This window comes from Dendrobium catenatum, unplaced genomic scaffold (genome assembly GCF_001605985.2).
Source record: "Dendrobium catenatum unplaced genomic scaffold, ASM160598v2 fragScaff_scaffold_133, whole genome shotgun sequence".
Classification (NCBI taxonomy): Eukaryota; Viridiplantae; Streptophyta; class Magnoliopsida; order Asparagales; family Orchidaceae; genus Dendrobium; species Dendrobium catenatum.
In genome coordinates this window covers 10294895-10321963 of record NW_021318595.1, presented here as the reverse complement: position 1 = coordinate 10321963, position 27069 = coordinate 10294895, and the positions used below count along the sequence as shown (strand labels likewise).

Here is a 27069-nt window from a genome sequence, read left to right as displayed (position 1 = left end):
TGCTTTTGTAGAGCAAAGAATTCAGCTGTCATTGCCTGACGCCAGTCGAAGTATTTGCTTGCTTCTGCATAAGTGGTTGGTTCAGGTGAGTGGTCACTGTGGACAGCTTGATGAAGAAGGTTGAGGCGACTTATAGGTTTGAGCGAGCCAGTCCTCATCCTCGTGATCATAGGATGGTGGATAGGATTAGAGTTTAGAGGAGAAGGTTGAGCTGAGGACAGGGTAGATGTGCTGGTAATGTTGTTATTTGATATGCAGGGTTGGGAAGGTTGTTGAGATGTAGCAGAGTTGGGAAGGTAGGAATATGTGTTAGGCTGAATTGTAGATACTGGTATAAGCAGTGATGCAGGCACGGCAGACTGAGGGTGCACACCGGAGAGGTTGGTTTGATTGAACGGAAACAAATTTACAAAGAACTGAACGTTTCTTGAAATAAGTATACGATTAGTCTCACGATTGAGACACTTGTAACCTTTTTTATTGTCACTGTAGCCCAAGAAAATACAAGACGTAGAGTTAGGATGAAGTTTAGTTCTTGTGTGAGGGGGAAGAAGCGGAAAACATTCGCATCCGAAAATCCTAAGATGCGAGTGCTCAGGAGTTATGTTGAACATGAATTTGAAGGGAGGTAAATTGTTAGTGGTCGGAGTTGGTAGCCTGTTAATGAGATATACGGCCGTGGTGACAGCATCAGGCCAAAAAGAATGCGGCATGGAAGCAGTTTGAAGCAGAGTCCTAGCGGTGTCCAGAATATGGCAGTGCTTGCGTTTGGCGACGCCATTTTGCTCCGGCGTGTATGGGCACGATAGCTGGTGTTGAATGCCTTTGGATTGAAGAAAAGTTTGGAAGGTGTGGTTGACATACTCGGTACCTCCGTCTGTGCGAATGGTTTTGATCTGAAGATTTGTTTGTTTTTCAATAATGTAATAAAATTAATAAACAATTGGGTAACATCAGATTTGAGCATAAAAGAAAATAGCCAAGTAAAATGAGAGTAATCATCCACCATTATGAGATAGTATCTAAGACCCTGATGCGAGGAGACTGGAGAGGGTCCCCATACATCAGAGTGTATAAGAGCAAGAGGTTTAGTTGCTCGATTTACAGATTGTTCAAATGGTAATTAGTGACTTTTGCAAGTCTTACAAGAGATACAATTATTATAGGTATGATGTATATGTAGCTCAGGATTTGTATGTGAGATGGATTGGAGAATGCGCTGATGAGGATGCCCGAGCCGTTGGTGCCAGTTGATGGTGGTCTTGTGGACGGCTGACATAGCTTGCTGCTGAGGAGGAGGTTTCTTGAGAGTAAGAGGGTATAGCCCATTTCTACATGGACCTTTGAGAAGAATTCTATGAGTCTGCAAGTCCTTAAAGACAAAGCCATTAGGTGTAAACTTTATAGAAATTTGATTTTCTTTAACAAGATTAGAAATAGAAAGCAAGTTGTGGGAGATGGATGGAATATGAAGCAAGATAGAGAGTAACAACTTACGATCCGGTGTGGGTAGGAGATCCATACCCGAATGAGCAATGGGAACAGATCTTCTGTCTCCCACCATTACCAGATCGGAGCCATTATATACCGAACCTTGGACAAGATTTTCTGAACGGTTTGTCATATGCGATGATGCTCCATAATCTAAGTACCAGTCCGTGGTTGTCGCATAAGTGGTAGCAAGAAAAGCATTGGTGTTGTCCGGTTGAGTTCTTGACGGGGTATAGTTGGCGTTATAACGGTGCCAACAAATGTCCGCGGTGTGTCTCCGTTTCAAGCAAATTTGACAAATAAGGGAGGATTTGGAGCCATATTTGTTGAGTGTGCTGTTGTATTGAGAAGTCCTGCCACGGCCACGACGTCCACGACCTCTGTTGGTATAGAGGGCAGTTTGGGCATCAGAAGAGCGTACAGGTTGTCGAGTGTAAGAGGATTTTGCATTGTTCTAATGGTTGTTTTGAAGGATTGATAGGGTAGCGGTAAGCCATTCATGATGTGTAAAATGATGTCTTCGGTGTCAGTGGTTGAGCCAGTGAAAGCAATATTATCAACTGGTTTCTTTATTTCAGCAAGATGGGTTTGCATAGACATGTTTTTCATAGAGATATTGTGAAGCTCGTTCTTGAGCTGGATCACCTTAGATCGGTTTGATGATTGGAACCGAGTTTGAAGCGCTTGCCAAATTTAGAACGTAGACTCGAGATGCATAACGTACGGTAGTACGGGAGCTGATATTGTTGAACAGATGGCCGCCGCCAGGTTCTGATCAGTGAGGATCCTGTTGTTGGAGACGAAGTTAGGACATTATTTTCTTGTTCGTGATCACCCTGGAAGGAAGCCGATAATGGAGAAGATTCAAGAAATGCCTCGAAGCCATTTTCCTTGAAGAGCTTCAAGATTTGATTCCGCCAAATCGGATAGTTCTCCGATGAGAGGTGATGGGGAACCAGGGATTTGAGGTTGGATATAATGAATTTGAGAGAGGGATAGAGAGAAAATTTGTCGATCGGAGCACCTGAGGTTGCTGCCGTGGTTGACGAAGTGGAAGCCGATGTAGCCATGAGGGATTTTCGCCCCGGAAATCAAGCCGCTCCTGATATCATGTTGAATCTCACGGACAGAACTCAAAGAGAACAGCAGATAATAGGCAAGAAGGAAAACAGAGAAATGATCTATTTGATATCTTCAAAGGGCTGTGTACAAGTGTTTATATATGCTAGTCTTGAGAGACATTACACGTGTAGTGCAAGTATTGGACAGCAAGAATACAAATGCAGTAAATAGAATAATTAGTATTATTGATGTTCTAATAACCTCATTTGAGTTTTGATGAGAACCCAACTCGAAGAATAATCACAAATGAAAGGTGCTTTATCAATGAAGCCATGATCTTGTACAGGTGAAGTTGGTTCATAGCCAGTGGGTTGTTGAGCTTAGTTGATACAGGCCGGAGAATATGGGAGTACAAAGTCATTTACCACCTGTTGACTATTAAAAAAAAAGAGAAAAAAAAGAAGAGAGACGGAGCATAAAAAAAAAAAAAAAAAAAAGGGTAATTAACTATGAGTGCTTGCGCTCATAGGAAGTAAGAACCCCAGATCTATAAACCCTGATACTACCCTCAGGGGAAATCTGATTAGTTTCAATCTAACTTAAGGGAAGTGGAATCCTAAGGCTACAAAACGGGATTCGTGCATTCGTGTCATTTTTCTTGAGCCAACACCACCATGTAATAATCTTCAAAGGGAGCTTCCACCCCAAAATTTCTTTTCCAATGATTTATGAACTGTTATTTTCACCAGAATAGGAAGATGAGTTGAAAATCTACAGATTTCAGAGCTATAAAATGCTTCAGATCAATCTTATAAGTAAAATTTTGGTTCTGTTTTACATTTCTCTGTTCGTTGTCCCTTTGACTGAGCTATAAAATGCTTCAGATCAATCATATCATCATCATAATACCATTGATTATCATTCTAACATCAAAGTATAAGATTGAGACATATTTTTTTCTCATTTAACTACTTAATTGATATTAAGTTTAACTTCCATGTTTTCTTCATATGTATATAAATCAGAGGTCAGCTTGAAATTAAAGTTTTATTTGTGATGACTTTATTACTGTTTCTTAAAGCAATTTTTTAGTACATAATTTTTTAAATTTTTAACTAAAAAACTGCTTTAAGAAACAGTAAGAAAATCATCTCAAACAAAACCTAAATGACACTCAAGTCTTGATTCTTCAACTATCAAAATAATTTATAATATTTTTATCATTTTATTTGTGTAGAAAATCTAATAGCAAAGTGTGAATATATTTCCAATTTTAAGTGATTTATTAGAGAATTTCTTAGAAATTTAAAACTCCAAATTTTAATAATAGGATAGATCAATTATCTTAGTTAAGCTCATCACTCTATTAAAGCTCATAAATTAACCCCCATTACTTAATTTCAATTGTGGGCAATTTTATCACTGGCGGAGCAAAAAAAATAATTTACGGAGGCATAAATTTATGATTTCTAACATATTTTTAAATTTTTACAGGTGGTTTATTTCTCTTGTGTATATGAAATTATAAAATTAATGTGCATAATTTAATTTTTTTTAAGTAAAAGCTTATGAGTAAATTATTATGTGGTCTAGTGATTGAGAGGTTGTTTAATGAAGCAAGATGTGCTATGTTTGATCCCCAACAACATATTTGTTTTGTTTTTAAATTTAAAATTGATTATTATGTGGGCTTTATGTGCTATGTGATGGGCTGCAAAATGGGCCACTTTGTATGTTTTATCTTTTAAAATAATTTGTTATGTCATTTTTCAACTATTATGTGATATGCCAATGTGGGCCCGTGCCCCGGGGCTCTGTGCCTAACTGTTATTGCTCATTTAAAAATAAAAAATACACATTTGAAAAATAAATTCATTTTTACTTATCCATATATAAAAATAAAATCATAATACAGACTTTATTTAAGGCAACTTTCTTGCTACTTTCTAAATCAGCTTTGTAGAACAAATATTTTTCAAATTAAAATTATTTGTGCTATAATATTATTTTATAAAGAAGTTAAAAAACAGTCTCAAATGAGGCCCGAGTGATTTTCAAAATAATTAAAAGATTTAAAATTAAGATTAAATTATGAGAACATCATTAAAGCCAACTAATTAATTATAATATATTTAACAATTTATCAAACATATTTTCAAACTTCAAATAATCAGTTAGGTTTAGAACTTTTCAAAAGTCATTTCAAACACATATTCTAATGATGTTCTCGTGGGTGTATATATGTTTGAAAATCTAATGAAGTTAGAACCGACCATGAGATAATTATATTTTAATAGCTATATAAACATCATAACCTAAGCCATCTCTGACCAATTTGGATTATTTAAAGAGATGGGCTGAAAGAAACAGCGCTGAGAAGTTTAGGCCCACTTACAAATTTAACGGGCTATTTCACAGCCCAATATCTCTCTCAGCCTTTTTTTTTTCTTTCTTCACGGGTTTCTTAAATAAAATTGGGGAACCTCTTCATTAATATTTTTAATCTACACAAAAAAATATTTATAATTTGTGTTGATCCCTATTAAACATAAAAACAGTTTGAATATGTCATTGAGAGGAAGAATTATTTAATTATCTATATTGAAATTTCACTCATATTAATTTTGACAAAGTAAGATTTTGACCTTACCACTAATCAATATAATTTATCTTTTATGTTTACCATTTTTATGTTTAAATTCTAATATTATAGAGTTCGATGATTAGAAAATTACTATACCGAGTAATAGTTTATACTGCGAAGAACAATTTAAACTAGCATAATAAATTAGAACTTCGAAAAATAATGCATGTATAATTCATGTGTTGCTTTATTTAATAGTATAAGATGAAAAATAAAACTAAATTTGAAGGAATGATATACTCAAAAAAGGAAAAAAAAAAATCTATGTTGTTTTGTTTGTAATTTAAGCATATGATGTTTGGATATTAGAATTTTTTGTTCATGAAAACAACAATCCAAATATGAATGTTATATGATCTTATAAATTCCATCAATTATGTTGAGAATATTGTTATGCACTCTTAAAGAACTATGGAGGGCATTTGTTGTAAGATTATCATTATAATAAGATAATAGTAGCCATAGTTGGTATATGCAACAAATTTCATTTATTATTGAGAAACAATTTAAACTATACGTCATATAGTATTTTATGAGCAACCAAGTGAGATCAAACATGGTATATAGAAATAGATTATAGATTAACAAAAGACCTAATCATTGTAAGCCATAATGGCTACTTGAGTTAGAATATCCATATAGCTCAGCTAGTTCATAGCTCCACGTGATACAACTAATTTCAAAATCAATGAATTCCATAATATACCAGTAGTGCCAGTCTTTGATTTACAGCAACTTCTTGCTTATCTCAAAAATCTCAATCTAACTCAAATGATGATTGATAATGTAAGAGACAAAAGCTAGATAATGGAGAGATAAATAGGGAAATTTGGGACGCCCCAAGACGATAAAAAAACCCCTTCAGCTCTAAAAATATTACTAAGCATTAAAAATTGAGCTCCATTATTAACTAATAATAAAATTATGGAGCTAAAATGTGTTGTCATTATTATTGTTTCTCCAATAACAAGTGTCAATGATCCAATGTCTGATCTTCAATCTAAATCATAGAAGATAGATAATTGACCTAATTGATCACCCTTGATTCAAAAATTCAATCAAGTATTGCATTGCTTTTGTCAACAGTGGGTGGATGACATCATCCAATTTGACTTACAAGATTTGCATATTTTTGGTTGATCATGCATAATTGATTATATTTGCTTTCAAATTAATTAAGTCTGAATTATAGCAATTAGATTATTTAAATGCCATCTACTAAAACATAAAATTAAATATAAATCCATCAAAAATATTAACCAATATTTTATTTTATTTTTTTTATTTTATTTTATTATTATTATATATATTTTTTAAGATATTAACCAATATATTGATACTCTTTTATTGGTCATTCACAATTGGACTAAGTCCACCTCTTGTACAAAATTTTAAAGGCTAATTAGATGCATGTGGACCAATTATAAGCTTATTAAAAGAGTAGGCATTTTTTATTTTATTGAGAAGCTCACTACATACCCAAGACATTAATAATAGATAACATGAAGTCAATTTTTATTAAAAATTAAATAAACAAGTCATATTAAATTTTATATGCATTCTCATAATTGACTAAAGGGCATCAATAATTTAAATCATGTATGGAGAAGATGGAAAAAAAATTCAAATGCTAATGTAGAGAAAAGTAATTATTAAAAGTCATCTTCATTTCTACTTCTAAAGAGTTTTATTCTTAACTTCTTCTTGTGGGTCCATGCCAATTATTGAGATAATTCATTACATGTGTCCCAAGATTTGTTATTATTGTTAATAATTGCAAAAGTCATTAATATAAATAACAAGATGTCATATCCATGGTCTGATCTCACAGGAGATGGTGGAGATCTTGAAAGAGGGAGCAATGTTAATGGTGTTGGGAAGGGCAAATTATTAAGTGTGGTGTCTGGACTGTCCGGAGGCTAATTCGGACGCGCCACGTCACCCGGATGCACCGGGGTCAGGGTGACATGGTGTGTCTGGATTCACCTCCGGACGGATCCGGACGCCGCACTTAATAATTTGCTGTTGGGAAGAGCCCTAAATATAGAAATTAAAGAAGATGGATGATTCACAAGTCTTGAGGGAAATGATTGTGAAACAAGTCCTTGAAGGGATGACTTTGGCATAAATCTTTTGTGAAGAAATTGTGACAAGTCTTTCAAAAGTGATTGTGATATGGGACTTTCTGAAGATGAATGCAACAATACTTTTGTGAGATATGGCTATAATACAAATATTATGTGAGAAAGCTATAGTGTATAACATGAGAGATACAATTGTGGAACTAGACTTATAGGAGATAACTTTGACATCTATCGTGTGAGAGATAAATATGGTGAAATTATTACATGAGATGATTGTGATGCGTTTCTCAAGGGAGATGCTTGTAGTGCGAGTCTTAAAGAAACAATTGTACTATATATATCTTAAGAGAGATAGCTACCATCAAGGTCTTAAAAAAGATACGATTATGACATAGATCTTATAAGAGATGACTGTAGGACTTAATGATGTGATAACCATAACATAAGTTATCATAATACATGTCTTACTATGGTGATAAATACTGATAATTGTTGTGCAAGTTCAATGATGACTGCTATTCAAGCTAGTGTTGCACCATAAATCTGATCAGATGATGATGCATTATGGCTAAGTCAATTGGCTCATATACATTAGCGATAACACAAGCAATTAACAATATTCCAATGGTGAGCACCACAAATTAACAATGCCTTAGATCAATTAATTATTTGAATATGACGCATCATAGATATAGAGCAACATGTGCACAGCATTGTTGCTTAGCTGAGGTCCCCTCCCCCTATTTTTCACTACCACCATCTCTTATAACTTATTTTTTACTTGTGGCTTTATTACACATGATAGAGAGCAGGCCAAGCAAGCTTACTCTTTTGATTGGCTAGTTTGACCAGATTTTAATGGCAACGAATTCAATGCAATGAGAAGCTCTTTCCATGGAAATTTTGTATCATTGTAAACTCATTTAATCTAAAATTAAATTGCATCTCAAATTATAAAGTAAGATTATAGGAATTAACATTTAAAATTAAATTGCTTGAAAATATATAAAGATATAAGGAATTCCTTTTTGCTGTAGATTATTAAAAAATAAAATTGATGCAAGAGAAAGGATAAAAAATAAAGACAGAACTATTCTACGAAGAATAGAACGACTTTAAAAAAAATAAATAATAAAATAAAAATAGTCTATGAAGATTTTTTGAAAAAGAAAATATAATTCTAAATAAAAATAAAGTCAAAATTATTCAAGCTTCACTATTCGATATTGTGATTAGTTTTTTGTATTCTCATGCCTATTTAATATATATATATATATATATATCATTAAGGTTTTATTTGGGATGACTTTTTTATTGCTTCTTAATGAAGTAAGAAAGTCATCTCAAACGAAGCCTAAGGCTTCGTTTGGGACAGCTTTTTTCTTCGACTGTTTAGATGACTCTAGGTGTCATCATATGTTAGTAGAAGGTGACAACTGTCTGACAATTACAATTCACAATCAAAGATGAATTGCCTCAACTAATTTATCCGCAAATTTTTCAACTAAACCATTTTTCACGTCATAATAATTTCACAATGAACTCTATAAAGCATCAATCATTGTATTAAATGAATCGAGCGATCACAATCAATCATATGATACAATGAATCAAAGACCGCCAGAAAATTTGGGTCCAAATATCCTAACTCAAATTTGATTCAAAATTATTTGTATAATCTTCAAATTTACTTCCACATGAATACAAAATACATTATCAATTAATCAAAAAAATAAAAAAGCCAAAAGAAATCAATTTTGTCAAAATTTAAATATAAAAAATCTCCCACACAAATATTGTCAAGACTTGGCAACCACCACAAGATTATATGGTCCATGCAATGATAAATCTCTCGATGAATCCTGACCAAGTCTTCAAAGTGGTTGAATCTCCCCATCATTCACATTAAGTCATTAGTCACACCTTACATGCAAAACCCCACCAATCATGAAAGCCCGAGCAAACGGGCCGGGTTTGATCGCATCGGGCCATTGGGCCTCCGTTCCAAATCCGGCACTGCCCATCACGTGTTCTTCTGCGGTCCATCCACGAATCACGATGCTTTCCAATTTCCGAATATTTTTCTTTAAATTCTTACCTATAATAATGACGCTATAAATGTGTAATAAATTATTTTTAAAAAATAAAAGTGGGGCCCATATGAAATAAAATTAAATATTGACAGATAGAGTATGATTTCTTAGGCGCAGTCCCATCGTTTTCGGAGTGTCGGAGATTTTAGGATGCCACAAAATTTAACTAATGTGATTTTGTGATATTGTGTGGGCTATATAATTTAGTAAATCTTATCTCTCTACTTTTATAATTAAAATAATATGATTAAAATTTTCCAATGGTCCCCGACTATTAATTTATAATTATTTTAGCCTTCGTAGATTATAACATTATTTCAATATAGGTTTCGTTTTGAAAAAAAAAAAATTATTGATTTGTAAAATAATATTTTTCTATAAAAAATTTTAATTCAAAAAAAAAATTGTACTAAAAAAATGATTCAAAAAATAGTAAGAAAGCAATTAGCTATCCTAACGAAGCCCTTATCAACTATATAAAATTGATCTAAAATTATTCTTTTTGGATTAAGGCTTAATTTTGGACGACTTTCTTAAACACTTTTCTAGCATAAAAATTTTAATTTTAGTATTAAAAACCACTTTAAAAAATAATAAAAAGGCAACCCAAGAGAAGCATAAATTGGGATCAATTTTGTAAAGTCGAGGGACTAATTGAGACCAATTTTATATTACAATTACAGCATGAGAGATTATCTTGAATCAATTTTGTATAGTTGGTGAATTGAATTAGGGCACCATAATACTTTAGGACTAATTTGGTCATACAAGAATAATCTGAGAATAATTTTGATATTTTCTCATTAAAATTTAGTATATCTTCTTTATTGTAGTGAAAATTTTGGAATTACATAACTCACCTTGGCTTGTTGGTTGAGAGCTTAGGGCATCTCCAGCGGAGAACTCTATTTTTCACGGCAAAATACCGCAAAACTCCAAAATGTCGTGGTGCTGCTCCAATGGAACGCCATCTGTGAAGGTAACGATCATTCTCCCTTTGACGCGTTTTTACGGTTGAGAGAGCAAAATAGTGTAGGTGAACGTGCGACGCCAATTCACTGGCAAGCAAATGGAGGAATATTTGGCGTTCGGTTGGAGTGACCGAACGACGCCATACACTAGTTTGGCGTTCGGTTGGAGATGCCCTCAGGCAACCAACTAAGAGGTATTGGGTTCGTGTCTTTGTATATGCAATGTGTGTGTGAGCTTTCCTTTTTTTTAACACAAAATAAAAATATATTAATAAACCAAAAAATTACAGCATAGTCTCAAGCAGAACAGAAGAAAAGACCAAATAAGAGGAGAAATACAAGCTAAACGCGGGCTCAGAAATCAGTCAAGGCTTCCAGCGTCCAAGACGTCCCGCACGGACCATCCAGAAGTTGTAGAAACTATCCCGATGAGCCTCCCGAAATACCACACCTACGGTTGCCACCAGCAAAAACGACCGGGATGCGAGCCCCGACCACATCATTGCCCATATCCTCACGTAACATCCAAACGAATAGAAAAGCCAAACGAAAACCGAGGATAAACAGCGAGACAACCAACAAAACTTCATGCAAGATCACCTTTTACGTCTACCTCTCCCCCAAAATTTCCCTCAAGTAGCGACATTGGAAGAACGAACAAGGGAAAAATCAGTATCAGAGTCATCAAATTCAGAATACGCTTCATTATCCGACGAATCAATCAACCAATTTTTCTGGTTCCTAATCTCCATACCCGCAGGATTAACCACACAGATAGTCATCTTTTGAGTATAAACCACATTAACAGGGACCTCAACTAGATTGTAATCGGTAGGAATACCTTCCTCTCTAGCCATATCCACAGCAACAGGCACAATAACATCATCTCCACCTTCCTCATTTTCTAAAACATGAACATCTCCAGTGGAATTCACAATACCCAGTACAGGCGAACCTTCATTCATCTCAACAGAAACCGCCTCCGTCCCCAAAGCAATCGCATAATTAATAAAATTTCCCGTAGAGACCGGAGCCAAAATAACATTTCTATCAGCATCAACAACTTGAGGAATAAAAGGTCTAGCATTCGGCGATAAAGCAACCGAGCAAAGTTCAAACGGAATAACGCCAGCACTTAAGTTTACCAGAGAAGGAAAAGTCTCATTTATAACTTCCTGCACTTCAGGGGCCGAGACAGCATCTAAAATAGTAATAGAAATTTTGACATTTCTATGATGAGGAGAAGGATCCCTTCCATCATTAACCGAAACAACTTCACCATTTACTTCTTTCAGCAAAACATTACTCCCCTCAATAACCGTAGTTTGAACATCATTGCAATTAACATGATTTAAGCCACTATTCATAATATCCCCCTCCCCGGATTTTCCAGAAATCACAAGAACATTAGGAGGAGGGATAGAGATCTGAGAAATAGGAGCAGAAGGACGGAAAAATCCAATCGAGTGACCTATAGATTTACAACCGGCACAAAAGTTGGTGAATTCTTCAAAAACAACTTCCTGCGTATAACCCTGTTTTTCCGACCCTAACCAAACTTGCTTAGGGTATGATTTCGTAATATCTAACTCAACAAGCACACGAGCGATCGACGGACGGGAACCTATAGCCGTAGCTTCATCAATTTTTAGAGGTTTCCCAAACAAACCGCTAAGGCCAGATAGAATCCGAGGCGAAAAAAATGGGGACGAAGACGAGGAAAGGAGATCCAGATAGGAATCACCGGTGATTCAACACCAATGTCCAAAGTCGGCGACCATTTCGTCAATTTCATAAAACAGTTAAAGACAAGGTAAGAACGGTGACAGAAAACTCTACAGTAATCAAGGTCATCAGCTAACTTGATCAAAATATGCGAATGATCTAAAATCGTGATAGAAACCTCATTCTTTAACTTCAAATTAAAGAAAAACTTACGAATGGCTTTCAACGACGGTCTTTTTGCAGGAAAGAAACCAACAAGGGAGAGTTGAAAAGGAGCTGCAAGATCATTAATTTCCAAATCATAAACCCAAAGAGACGGGATTCCACGGAAAGTGGAGACATGCAAATCTGGAAAAGAAGACTTCGAACCAGCCAAAGCTTGAAGAAAAGACCGAGAATGAGAAACCCCCCCTAAAAAACCGGGATCTTTAAGCTTAAAAGAAACCATGCCGGAACCAATGGTGGGAACAGCAAAAACACCACCGAAAAAACCCCTACAACCAAAAAAATAACAGCAGGGAACAAAAAAACTTCCCTGAAACCAAATGATCTCAGGCGAGAGAAGCCCCCCGAGGGGCGGGGAGACCCCGCAGCCAGAAAACCCACGCGAACCCTAGCAGAACGCCGCGAGGCAAATCCTAGCAGAGAAGTTGTGGCTCACATTTATGTGTGAGCTTTCCTTAGTTGACCTAAATGTCACAAAAAAAAATGGAACTTGATAATATTATTTAATAATTTTATAATAATAATATTTTTATATTTTACTTTATATTTGATAAATTTTGAAAAAGAACAGTAAATAAGTTTATATATTTTTTATATATTAATATTTAATTTTATCGAATTACTGAAAATATTGAATTTAAATAATAATTCTATCAAATTAAATAATCGATACTTATCCCATCAAAATTAATAATTTATTCAATAGCCATTTCTATAATATTATTATCATTATTAAATAAAACACGCGGCACGACTATTTTAATATACGATTGTGATGGGTATTTAAATGAGCTTATGATTAATTAATAACGCATTAACACTGAATAATAAATAAAATATAATGTTCAAAATATAAATGCAGATAGATTCTTACAGCTTAAATTAAGGAAGGTTTTCAAAGCAATTCGAATACAAATTGTTTATGAAACAAGTAAAATTGCTCGTCAATTAATTCCACATAAAATGTTATTTTGTCAAAAAAAAAAAAGTTTGTGCAATTAATAATAATTTTGAACCACTATTTTGCATATATATATTTTTAACAAATTTGTAAAATATGATTGCAGCTCGCTTGATCTATTGGTTGTGAGTTTTAGCTATCAATAAGAAGGTTCTAGATTCGAAGTTTATCTATATGATGTGTTTATGAGTTTGTCTTTAAGTGACTGAAATATATAGCCTTACTTAATTACATGGCTTTAAGCAAGGGAATTTTGAGGTCATATGCTTCTGAATATTTTAAAGTTGAGAAATATGTTCATTGTTCGGATTAATTATTCTGTGTGATGCCGAACCCCATTCGAAGACCAATGAGAATGTGCGTCGTCATCCCTTCCTGTGTATGGTGGGCTCGGTATTGCTCGGCACTGGCACCGCTCCGTACCGTGACTCGGTACCACTGAAGTGGTTGCACCTGATTTGACTCTGGAGGTAGAGTTGCGCCCGGCCTCCGCACAAAATATTTTCTCCATTGTTCGTGTCTTGGATAAATATGTACATTAATTTCATTATGACTAAAATGCCTCCAAAATTCAAAGAGAGTCTAGTTTATAAGCAATCTCTTGTCCTCTAACAAGTCTCTTTCGTCGCTAATATTTTTGAAACAAAAAAGCAAAGTTTTAATTTATTATTTTTATGCTCATTTGAGTTGTCCTACAAAGTATACAGAGACATGCTCGAGTCACGTATAAATTTATCCAATTTGAAACAGTTTAATCTAATAACATCATTGTATTGAATACGAGACCCGTAAGAAAATATGTAGATATTTGCTCTTATTCAGATTGAGAGGCATTGGTAAAGAACCATCAGCTTGCTTTTTAAAATGTAGGCCTTGCTTTTTCACTTAAATATTTACATAAATTTAAAAGCTGGAGTAGATAAACAGCTTGCATGCTCCCTCCCTCCTTTCTTTATTCCAAAAATATATTTCTTGATTGAAGTTTTAAGTAATGTTTTAGAAGTAATAAAGATAAACCATTTCTAAGCAACATATTCATAGTGCACTCTATCTCATATAAAAATTAAAATCAAATGAGACAGATCATATATGAAAATTAGGAGTTGGAAGCCCTCCTGCAGAGAGCCTATAAATTTTCTTAAATTATTAGATGTCTTTGCTTCAATGTTACTACATGGCTAACGACCGTTGTAGCTCCGCACAAACAACAAAATTAGTTAAAGTTTGTTGATAGGATTACCAAAAACTAGCAAAATTTTGTTGTTTATCTAATATTGACTAATCAAGAAAAGAATATTATACAAAAAAGGCATTTAGTTCTATTATCTTGTGCTTAGCTGATCAGGTTTTGAGAAAAATATCTCAGATTAAAATTGTATCTGAATTGTGGATAAAATTAAAAGAATTGACAAAACTCTCTTCCTAATCGGATATACTTGAAGCAAAAAAAATTTGGTTATAAAATGGATGAGGAAAAATCTGTTGATGACAATTATTTAAATGAATTCAATAAGCTCATCTTAGATCTTGAAAACCTTGAGGTTAAGATAGAGGATGAAGGCACTGCTATTATTTTTTTAAATTCTTTGCCAAAAGTTTTAAAAAATTTCAAAGAAACCTTAAAATATAGAAGAGAGACTATAACAGTGGAGTGGATGAAGTTCTGAGTGCTCTTTCCTCTAAGATTTTGGACATGAAAACTTATGAAACAAATCATCAAGGGGAAGGATTTGATGTTTGTGGTGGATCTCATGATACAGGAAATGATTTAAAAAATGGAAATCTAAGAGTTGAAGCAGGTCAGCTTTTAAGAAAGATTATAAAAGTATTAAATGTTGGCATTGTAATAAGATCAACACATCAAAAAAAAAAATTCCTAAAAATGTGTCAAAAGATAAATCTCAATTTCAATGGGATGCAACAATTATTGGAGAAAATTTCGATAGTGTTAATGCTCTTTATGTTAGTAATCATAATGTTAGTAATCATAACAATAATATGGAATGGATTATTAAATTAGAGTGCACTTATCATATGATTCATATCAGAGAGTGGCTAATTATCAATGTCTAAATGGGGGAAAGGTCTTACTTAGAAACAATAAAGCTTATGATATTGTTGGTAATGATATTGTTGGTATATGATCTATTGCTATTAAGATGTATGATGCATGGTCAGATAAAAAATCCTCAAGGTTGTAAGACATGTTACTGATTTAAAGAGAAATTTAATTTATCTTGGAACTTTAGATGGCTCTAGATATACTTTTAGATCTAAAAGAGGTTTGTTGAGAATTTCAAAAGGAGCTCTTATAATTATGAAAGGCTTAAAATAGAATGGACTTTATATGTTGCAAGCTGCTACCGTGATGGCAATTAAAAACCATGTGTCAGCAAAATCAAGTCTAGATAAAACTAAATTGTGGCATCATAGATTAGGACATTTAAGTGACAAAGGTTTAGTTGAATTACAGAAACAGGAGTTATTTGGTAGTGATTATGATAATGAATATCAAGAGTTCTAGGTAGATCCACCTATTTACACTCAGAAAGAAGAAGAACTAGATGTAAAAATAACGTTCTTGCATGGTGAAATTTTGTATGCCAATGTCATTGGGTCTCTTATGTATGCTATGATTTGTTCTAAGTCAGATATTAGAACTCTGGATATGGGTATATGTTTTAGACTAGGTGTTGATATTATTGATGTTGCAAGATATGTTGACTCAAATTTTGTAGGAGATTTGAACAGAAGAAGTTCTACTACAGGTTATGTGTTCGTGATTTATGGTGGTCAAATTAGTTGAAAATCTCACTTACAGTTAATTGTAGCTTTATCTTCAACAGAAGCATAATATATTGTGATTATAAAGGTTTTGAAAGAATCATTTTGGTTATATGGTTTTGCTTAGTAAGCTCGGTATATTAAGGCTTATTAAGTTCTCAACATATGACAATCCTACAGACATGACTATATAGGTAGTTCCTCTTAGCAAATTCAGACATTGTCTAACTTTGATAAACATATGTATAAGTGAAGGTTATAGTTTGGGCTATCTCGTTATGTTTTATTCTTTTACCTTTATTTTTAAATCATGGTGGAGAATTAATATAAGTGATTTAAAATTAAAATAATCTTAATTGGAATTAATTATTCACTTAATTACTTTTAATTAAAGTAATTCTAAGTACTATTTCTATTCTTTAAAATAGTTCTATTTTTATTTATCTTATTTCCTTGCTTTTCTGTCAAGTGGGTTTTGTCTTTTCCTATTTTATATATATCCCATATCATGGCAAATCGAGTGTTCATGCTTGAAAAGAAAAGGGTCGTGCTGCTTGTGGTTCGGACTTTGAGAGCAAGAGCTTTTCCAAGAAAAAATTAGGGCTTGGTCAGTGCATGGCTTCTTGAGTGAAAAAGAGGAAAAATTTATTAAAATCAATGGATCTTTTTATGTGTGTGTGAAGAAGGTGAATATTTCTTATCTCTTTAGCTTATTCTTCTCCAAGAAAGACAATCATTGATTTTCAGTTAGAAGCGAGGTTTGTGCCATAAACTCTTTTTTCGGGTGTGTGAGGGCAAGGGTTTTGTAAGGAATGAGGCTAGGACTTGTAGTTTTGGGTTTCTTATGCGAAAGAGAAGGTATGGAGAGTTAAAATTGGTAGATTTCTAAGTGTGTGGAGAAGGTGAAACTTTCTTGTTTCTCTCTTGCATGTTCTTCTCTAAGAAAGACAATGATATGTGATTGGTAGTTGGAAGATGGGTTTGGGCCATAAGAACTTGTTCCTTTGTAATATTAAGCTATATGCTAGAAATGCAGGTATGTTTCTCCCATTTAAATTAGGAAGTTTTGACACGACCTGAAACCCGACAACCCGTATCAAAAGTTGACCCAAACCCGCTTTTCAACTTTTGACACTACCCAAAACCCGACCTGAAAAAATTTAGGTTTGAGTCAACCCGTTTACAAAACGAGTCGGGTCCGGGTTTGAATTTCTGACCCGTTTGAAAATCGGGTTGGGTTTGGATTGACCTGACAACCCACGGGTCAACTTGAACTGACCCATTTCTTCATCTCGCGCGTTAGGTCACATTCGCGACTCCGGGCTAGCCATCTGGTCACGTTCGCGCTGCCCGTTAGATCGCGTTCGCGTAAGGTTCCGACATCACTTCTATGTGAGGTGGAGTCCACCGTCCGCGTCATTGGCTGCCAACACCCGTCGGTCCAGGCGTCCCGCATCCAGCTTGCACAACAGCGCTTCAGCAGCCGCAATCGCTACTCCACTCCTCCTCCGCAGCCTCGGCCCTCCGTCACTCGGCGAAAGACGACTCTGCGGACCCGCTCCACTCCGCAAACACAGACGCGTAGCCTTCAGCCATGCGATTCGATAGGCTTCGCAGATGTTCACGGGTCGGGTCGAGTCAACCCAGTAACCCGCACGGGTCGGGTCAGAGTTGACAAATCTGATCGGTTTGCAAAACCAGATTGGGTTAGGGTCAACCCATTTATAGCCAAGTCAAGTCGGGTTAAACCCGAACCCGACCGGTTGACCCGAATTGACACCCCTAGCTTCATCATCGTTGTGCCTTTGAAGGTTAAATGTTGTTTTGGAAATATAGAAACTAGTACAGCAATGCCCAATAAAACAGTGTCATAATGCCCCCAAGAGACGCCACAATAAAAGAGAACATCACCGAAGCACAAATAAGATAGTGCTGCAACACTATCAAATAGTCATTTATTGTTATGTCCTAGAATCTAAATTAGAAGAATTATTCTTATCATTTAGTAAACAATACTAAAGCTATATAATATCATCTATTAATAATAACTAACAAAACAAATTTTATAATTCAAAACATCAATTTACATATTTATAATTATTCCCAAAAAATCATATACGCTATTCAGGATCTACACAATCATATCACAATGACTCTATTCTGAGTACAAAAGAATAACCATAACAAAAAGAATCTGAACCTGAGGAAATCCTAACAAGCCTCACAATCATGTTCGCCTGCCCTGACCTGAAATTATTTAACAACATATAATAAGCTTAAAAAGTCTAGCATGGCGCCAAAATTTATAATTGAATTCAAAGCAGGGTACATGAGCAATATGCATGTTGTTGACCCTAATTTTCTCCTAACCCTTCGTCAAAGGGGTTGACCTAGTCAAATTGACTAGGTCAGGCCCCAAGACCCCTCCCATTCAATTCGGTGGGTTAAACCCAGTCTATTGAGCCCAGACCTAGGCCTTGGATCAACCCTGTTTGACCCAAATTGACCTAAATGGGTTAATTCAAGTTCTAAATCATTTCGAACATTATCTCTTTCTCAAACTTCCATTCATTGGACTTAGTTGACTAGGTTGACCAAGTCAAACCCTGTCTTGGTCAACCCAAGTCTTTCTTAGTCCAATTTGGCCTATTTTGGTCAAAATCCTCCTTTTTGGGAAGAATAATATCGGATCCTTAATCGAGAGTTTTCTCAAGCCCTAAGCTTAAGATACAATTAACCATGGGGGCTTGCGCCAGTGGGAAATAGAACCCCGCAATAAATAAACTCCACTCGAGCTGATGTATCGAGTAGGGGAAATCCATTATTATGATTAGGTCATATATATTACTATCCATCGGGGTGCGCTGGCGAGAGCCGTTATCCTTAATGGTTAATCGTATGTACGATCTAATTTGCCCTCCCATTGGTCTGCTTGCGAAGAGAGCGGAGACCTGCGATCGTCTCTATCCCTCGAGGTAGTGCGGTCGTATACCCTCTGTACTCTATCACCGCGGGTGGTGTCCTTTTAGAGGTCCACACATGTCAACACTCAAATTATAGCAATTACATTTATATGATCATTAAATCAATGAAGAAATATTAAAGTACATATATAGTAATATTATAATCTATAAATAGTAAAATATTATACTACGAAAGTCAGTGAAGTAGTATGAGTGTCAAATCTATAAAGCAATCATCGTATCTGTAATATCAATCAATACAGAAATTATATAAAGCATCAAATCAAAATATTGATAAATACTGTCGAAATCAAATTAATACAATAACATTATATAGGAATATACACATGTTATTCATACATTTTATATCACGTGCTCAGTATATCACATGCTTAACATCAGCATAATGAATCAATATTATCAAATAGTATGAGTAACATTAATAATCTAGTAACAGGAGCAGTAGAATAATGCAATAACAATAAATCCATATAGTAATAATAAATTCATACAATAATAATAATAATGCCTCAAGAACATATATTTCAACAGTCATATCAAACAAGTAAGAAGTCCTGATTATCACGGTATTTTTTCAGGGTTAGTATAAGTGTTGGTAAACTATTAGCTCAGTAAATAAAGTCGTCACTCTTTGCTCGTCGGCACCAATAATGATCTCCTTATAACTCTTAATCAATGTATCACGTGAATTAGTAGATGATAACACTAAACTACAGTATTTAAAGGAAAATCCTCCGGCCCACCATTCTGTACATGTCAATCAGTCTCAAATCAATAGGTCAACCAGTCTTTACTTATTTGTTTCACACACGTATATTATTATCACAATACTATAATAGTAAGAGTGATCAGCTATTACTCAAGCACATACCAACATTTATTTTTAATGCATTGTAATGAATAATGCATAATTGAACTTAATTAAGAAGATGCCAAAATGTCATAACGGTAGACAACAAAGAATCATAATAGACAAAAATGCACATTTTTATAAAATTATTAAAATATCAAGAATAGTACAAAATGATGTTTTAAGATTTTTATTGTACCACACTATAATTTTTTGACATCAAAATAAATTTTTGGGTACATAAAAATCATTGTATTTTCAAAATCATAATGTAAAAAATCTAAAATAAATATTCAAAATACTCATAATCATGATCTTTATAACATACAAAATATTACATAGTAAAATTTTTACTAATACAAAGTTATTCATATTTTTCGGTAACAGAAACATAAATTTAATAAAAAAAATATCAAAAGCACAAAATCTTTGAAATCAAAAATAGGGTATGGATTCCTTACGACATGATGAGAAAATATCCTAGTATGCCTGAAGGACGAAAATTGCACCGCAGTCTCCAAATCTCAGTTTCTCTCATATTTCTCTCTCCTCATATTTCTCTCATAATATCTTAAGCCATGCCTCTATAGATGAAAATGGATAGGAATATGTTTTTTAAAATACTTAGTGACATATGATATTTATAATAATATAATATATAATATAATATTTAAAAAATATCGATAGAATCGATTTACAAATTGGACACCTAACGATCCCGAAATGCACACTTGTACTGATAAGTATAAATTCTTTAAAGATTTTTGCCAGTGTCCAAAAATTATGAAAAAATTTGTGTTAATAAAATATTACAATCAAAATACTATGGCAAAGACGGTTTGCAATTTGGAGTTATTATGACTCGAGAAAAAAATTGATAAAATCAAAATATGGGCTATTACATTTCCAACTCATCAGACTTTTCTCCCAAGTTCAACCCCCAATTAACATAATCCTATGAATTCATAGAAAATTAGCAAATGTTTCATAAACATATAAGATTTGAATTAAGTTATTACATGTAGTTCAATTACTATGGAAGCAAACATTATAGCCTGACCTCTATTGGTTGATTATTATTGCCCATCCATTGTAGCTCAATTGCAATAACTCGATCATCATTGTTTGATTGATATTTCTCTAATCGTCATTATCTGACTGATATCTATTGATCACCATCATCACCCATCATTATTTCTTCAAAATTTTGAACTATCACCGTATGTGATCAAATTAAAATTCTATAAATTATAATCGTATCTTTTCCAATTGAGATGAATGATAGATTTCTATAACCACTTGTATAGTTGACTATTTCAAGTGGGTTATGCTCCATGATTTTTTTTTTTAATATTTGAAGTAAAAAACTTTAGTGTCTCTTCTAAACTTATTTTATCTATATATGTGCAACATCTTCATGCAAAGCTAAAACGACACTCACTCCTCTACTATGAATATTATAACACGCAATAATTCTATCATAATTAAGAAAATCCATCAAAATTTAATGAGAAATTGATTTATGTAAATCATAAAATAACTCCTATAAGGGATGGTAATAAGGAAATATCAGATGGAGAAAAGATATCCTAACTTGAGAGTAATAATTTTCCATAAGAATATGACTCATAATTGGATGACCAAATCTTCTCTCTCTCTCTCTCTCCCCCCTTGGTTTGGAGCAATTATTAGGTCCTTTCACTGGATGTAGAGGAAGGTTCGGTTTTAGGCAAAAATAGGTCAAAAAGTGCAAATACCGAGTTTTTTGAAAAAAACTCGGTATTTTTTCAAAAAACTCGGTATTTGCACTTTTTGAGGCAAAACCGAATCTTCCTCTAGGTCCTTGCACTGGACCAAATAAAAGTTCCTTGGTTTGAGCTTCTTAAATGAGGAGATAAGGCTTTGGAAATGATTTAAATATAGTAAGAAGAATTTGATAATGTGTAGGAATAAAATAAGTGACTTGCACAAGTTCAACAAGCAATGGCTGCACATATAGGGTTAAGAAAAATATTAAAACTATAAAAATATTAAAATTTAGTAATATTTTCATTAATTTGAAATATATTATTTGTATGGCCACTGTTAACTAATTTCTAAGCTATATTATACTTTTAAAATATACATAAATTTTAATATGATCATGACTATCATAATTTTTAAAAAATTAATTTACATTAAGATATTCTATATAAATTGTATAACAATGAATTTGAAAGTCATTGAATTTATTTTGATATTAGTATTATATATAAAAAATTTATATGAATTAATATTAAATTGAGTTCAATATTTTTTAAACATAGATTAATAAAATTAATATCAGAATATTCAAATATAATTTTTTCCATAAAAATATTAACCACTTATTAAGTATTCATTTATCATATTAATTATAATTTTAATACCAAACTTCTCCCTTCTAGAGGTGACAGTGACCGCCGGGGTGAGATCACCGCAGCGGAAGTTATGTTGTGCCGCGGGTGACAGCGACCCGCGTCTGCATTTGGGACCGCCAAATAAACTTGAAAATTTGGACAAATTTATTAATTTTTTTAAAATGCAGCAATAAATGAATTTTGCATTTCTGTGTCATTGAAAGGGGCATTTTTGGAGTGAATTGCACTATAGATGACAGATTGGCTTAAAAGCAAAAGATTCCCAACTTAAATGAATTGAGTGTCATTTAAGTTTGAAATGATCATTTTTGAAGAATCCAAAGAAGCTTTTAAGTTCATAGTAATTTAAAAGTTCTATATAATTTTAAATTAGAGGAGTTTCATATAAAGAAATTAAAATTATTACATTCATATATTTAATAATTAAATTTATTATTTATTTATTTAATTAATATGTTGTATTTTATTAATAGAAATCCTAAGAATTTACAAAATCTTAAATAAGAAGACAAAATTATGATTGAATCTCACCAAACTATAAAGTCACCACAAAATCGTGACCAGACGTGTCCGATAGCATAAGAAGGGTGACTTCTTACTTTGCATGACAAAAGACCCGACAATATTTCGTCTATGCAGTTTTTGTATGACTTCTTTAGCTCTCTTGCATTGAGATTTTGGGAATTCAATGAAGAGTAAAAGGGAGAAATGAGAGGTGTTGGGTTTGAGATGAAGAAGAGGAGCTTGTGAGAGTAATTGACGACTAGTTGCGTGATCAGGGTGTTCGACAAATGTTTTTTTTTTTTTCAAATTAATAAAAATTCATTAATAAACAATTGACAATATGTGAAGAGATGAGATCAATGTATTGTTACATGAGATTGCATGAGCTTAATAGACTGCTCTCAATTTGTTACTTCCCTATTTATTATATTAATTATTATCATTAATTAACTCATTACTATTTTAAGTATAGATGTAATGATGAATTAGAAACATTAATTTAGCTCCAATGACAGATGTCAAAACTCCTTAGAAGAAAATTTTGAACTTATCCACAACTTAAACCTAGCTTAGGATTGAAATTACTTTTAAATGTAAACAAAATATTTTAAAATCAATATAATATAAAATTAAATTACTTTTTATATTTGACCCCGTTTAAAAATAAATTTAACAAAATTCAAATTTATCAAGGTATAAAAAATCTTTTAAGCACACTAATCCTTATTTTGGGAGGAGTAATAACTCGGTCATATTATAGTTATAAAGTGCTCCGGCATAACTCTCAATTCTCATCGATTTTTTTTTTTGGGAAAAGAAATATTTAGGAATAATTAAAAAATAAAAAGGAGACATATTTTGAAGAGTCCGAGAATCGATTCACCAAAAGATTTAACTTGGAAACTTTATTTTTGCACCAAAGCAAAAGACTCCAAAGCAAGTCGGATACGTCATCCATCCACTGACAAGAAACCGCACCCACAGTTTGGGGCCCACCAGACGGTTAGGATGGTGGTTGATGGGTGAAATCCAAGCTGGTGGATAAAATTTGAGCGGTTTATGCGCGAGTTTCTGTGGGTGCTCGCCGCTCCGAAATATAGATCATCAAAAACCGTGCATCTGTTAGCTCCTAGGTATACCGATGTGCTAACGTGTGCCGGCAAGGCCTCCTCTGTTTAAAGTAACCTACTAACCTTTGTCCACCCAATGCCCCACGGAAAAGCGTGATGATTGCTACCTATGAGCGTAATATCCGAGATATTCCAAGGCTATATTGGTCATTCAGCATCCTCCACCGACTTCGGAAACTACATCGCTGAAAATGAGCTCTTTCACACATTTCGGATGTGCTGTTTCTTAATTCTTACCCATTTCTTTCCCCTTCTGGTCTTCTTCGTATAATAATTCAATTATTTCCCCAAAAAGAAAAATATTTCAATTAAAATTTATTTTTCATATTTAAAAAGAGGCTTAGAAGTACAATACATTTTAATTATCAGAAGAAAAAAATTACAAAATTCAATTGCGCCGTGCTGAATCAATAATGTAAACCGCAGGGCGAAGTCAGACCGGACCGGTTTATTCACCAGAGCGGGGCGCGTGTGGTGGGGCAGCCAAGTGAGGTTGGCTCACGCAATCCTCATGGGCTGTGCACCGGCCGCACGGCTTCCGAGATGGCACGAGCCCATATTTATTCTTTTATTTATATTAATTATCATGTGGATGTCCTGCATCCATATTAATTCATTTCTAAAATATGGTAAAGCTAGTACTCAGAACTCTGTAGAACGAGAGGAAATTAGAAAGAACCTTTATTCGATCTCACACATCCCCTCCTGTTTCCCTTGGACCGACAACCGCTGCTCCGGCTACTGAACCAAGAACACCAATAATCATAATTTTTTTCATTAATCTTTTATATAAATATTAAAATGTAAGCACATTTTTATTTTATTTTATTTTACTTTTAATATTCTGAAAAATAAAGTTATGAAATATACGAAGTTATATTTAGTGGTAGCAGTTGCTCGATCTCTCTTCTTACAATCCTTACAAGCCCTCTGATAAGATAAAAAGGATAGGCTAACTCGGAGATATATTATATATGATTAATATATATCTCGCGTAATTCTCACACCAAAAAATGAAGTGGAGAAAATTTTTTTAAAAAAAAGGGATAAAATTCAAAAAATAGGAGAGGGGGGTTTCTCCCGGAGGACGGAGGCCAAGCCGGCGACGACGACCTTCGAGCCAGCTGCCGGCGGAGCGGCCTTCGGTTTAACGGCTGGTGGCTGCCAAGGCGAAACCACCACAGTGATTTTATTTTCCTCATCACCTTCGACGCCGATTCCGCCGTTTCCCTGACGAATCTCAAACTCACCGGAAAAATTCACTGCAGATATCGGGCAGGCTGCACGGCTGTCGGCTGAGACGTCTTTTCCGGCGACGTCTGCACCATCGACGGCGGCAGATGTGGTGCGGTGGTACGGGGAGAGCCACTTGGCGCGCATGTACTCTGCCTTGCGCCAAGGGGGGAAGTGAAGGCCCTCCTTCTTTAGGCTCTGACGCGATGCTTCTGAAACTACGGAGACGATCTGCTGAAGGCGATTCTCCTTGCCAACGAAGATGGCCGGGAGCAACTGGAGCACCGTACGGTACTTCTTTGTAGAACGAGCAATCTCAAACTCGGATCGGAAGTCAACGTCGATCAGATAGCGATCGCCGTCCACGATCACATCCACGTACTCGTGCTCGCCTGTTTGCCAGAAAAAAGCAGGTCGGTGGGTAAGCGATTTCAGGGATTGGAATCGATTTGGAGAGAGAGAGAGAGAGAGAGAGAGAGAGAGAGAGAGAGATGTTACCAGCGGGAAACGAAGGGGTTTTCTCCCAGCGAGACTTGCAAACGGAGGCATCGTAACCTAGGTCTCGGAGCCCAGAAGCGGTGATCTTCCGGCAATCGACTTTCACTTTACCGATCTTGCACTTCTCCACAATCTTCGACGCGTCCGCTAGCAGATTCCTTTCCGTAATGCTCGCGCACGGCACCAAGCTCTAATAAAAATAGGAAGGAGAGTAGATATTTTTTTAATTTTAGCGCAGATCAAGCAATTTTCGAAAATAAAAGTAAAATTATGTATAAAGGGATATGAAATGATCGATTATTCGATAATACGTCATACAGATCGGAGGAGTGAGTGGGCTACCTTAAGGATCTCGATGCCGTCGCCGGGGAAACCGGCGGCGATGGGCGGAGAATCGCTGCCAAACTCATCATCTGTACTGTCGTCGCAGTTTCCATTGAAGCAGATACAGCGGCTACGGCCGCACCGGGCCGCCGCTGCACCCGATGACTTTTCGTTGCTGTCCTCCATAAAGCTGAACACAAGGCACACCGAGTTTGGCTCCGGATCGCCCACAGCACCTTCATCGCGATCACTTCCCTTGCCTTCACCAGCGCCGGCGAGCTTCTCCGACGAAGAAATCCGCAGTACACTCTGGAACTGCCTCTCGAAAAGGCGCTTCAGCCGTGATTTGCCTCCAGCGGTTTTTCCCTGATCATTTCGCCCAAAAGACCCCTTCAAATCTACCGGCTGAACCTTTGTTGGGAACGGCATCACGCCGCCAAAGAAATCTCACTTCCAGAAAAGCCGTCAATCTGTGCTATCCCTCCATTTCCGGACCAAGAAGGCACAAACCGAGCTCAAAATACGATGATTCGAGCTCCGATCGAACGATCGATCTCACCCTAAACCCTATACCCCTTCCAAAACGGGAAACCTCGGGTTCAATTAAAGCGACTGCCTGGTATTCGGTTGGGAAAGGAGATAAATCACGAAAAAAAGGAAACACAAAAATCGCGATCAGAAGCACGTTAAAGTAGACCGCTCCATTAACGGAGTATCCGTCCTCCAAGGCCGATCGCTTTCGCACTAGGGTTCACGGGACTCTGCGATAAAGCTCAAAAGCGTCGCCGGCGGATGTTAATTTTTCCGGCCAGTTCAAAAAGTAGATGGCCTGAATTTTCCATTATTGCAAGCTCAGTGATCGAATTGTTCTTTGAAAGGAAGAAACGAGGCGTTGCAAGGATGGAATTTAAATAAGGAGCGAGGGGGAGTGTCCGACGTGGCGAGGATAAAACTTAACCGCGCGACCTCAGCTACGTGGCGAGGAAAATTGGTTCCCCTTCACGATTACACCACGTGTCACTCATCGCTCCTCCCATGTCCAATTCCCAGGATGCCCATTCTCTGCCCTTTGCTTCATGACTTCGTCTTGCAACCGTACATAGCAAG

At 35.1% G+C, this 27069-nt stretch overlaps 1 protein-coding gene across 1 annotated transcript; it reads right to left on the bottom strand.

Moving 5' to 3' along the window:
* Nucleotides 1-24672: 24672 nt before the first annotated feature.
* Nucleotides 24673-26866, bottom strand: LOC110110030. The gene is made up of 3 exons (XM_020841313.2): nucleotides 25981-26866; nucleotides 25639-25828; nucleotides 24673-25532 (listed from the first exon to the last, which is right to left on the bottom strand). The coding sequence occupies exons 1-3, from the start codon at nucleotides 26389-26391 to the stop codon at nucleotides 24961-24963; spliced, it is 1173 nt and encodes a 390-aa protein (XP_020696972.1). The 5' UTR covers nucleotides 26392-26866; the 3' UTR covers nucleotides 24673-24960.
* Between the last annotated feature and the right edge of the window lie 203 nt (nucleotides 26867-27069).

Bases quoted from the DNA above. Each gene is read 5' to 3' on its own strand.
- LOC110110030 (XM_020841313.2), bottom strand. From the start codon at position 26,391: ATGCCGTTCCCAACAAAGGTTCAGCCGGTAGATTTGAAGGGGTCTTTT. The intron at 25,829-25,980 runs GTAGCCCACTCA...TATTTTTATTAG, and splicing joins ACGGCATCGAGATCCTTAAG to AGCTTGGTGCCGTGCGCGAG. The intron at 25,533-25,638 runs GTAACATCTCTC...TCTGGCAAACAG, and splicing joins AACCCCTTCGTTTCCCGCTG to GCGAGCACGAGTACGTGGAT.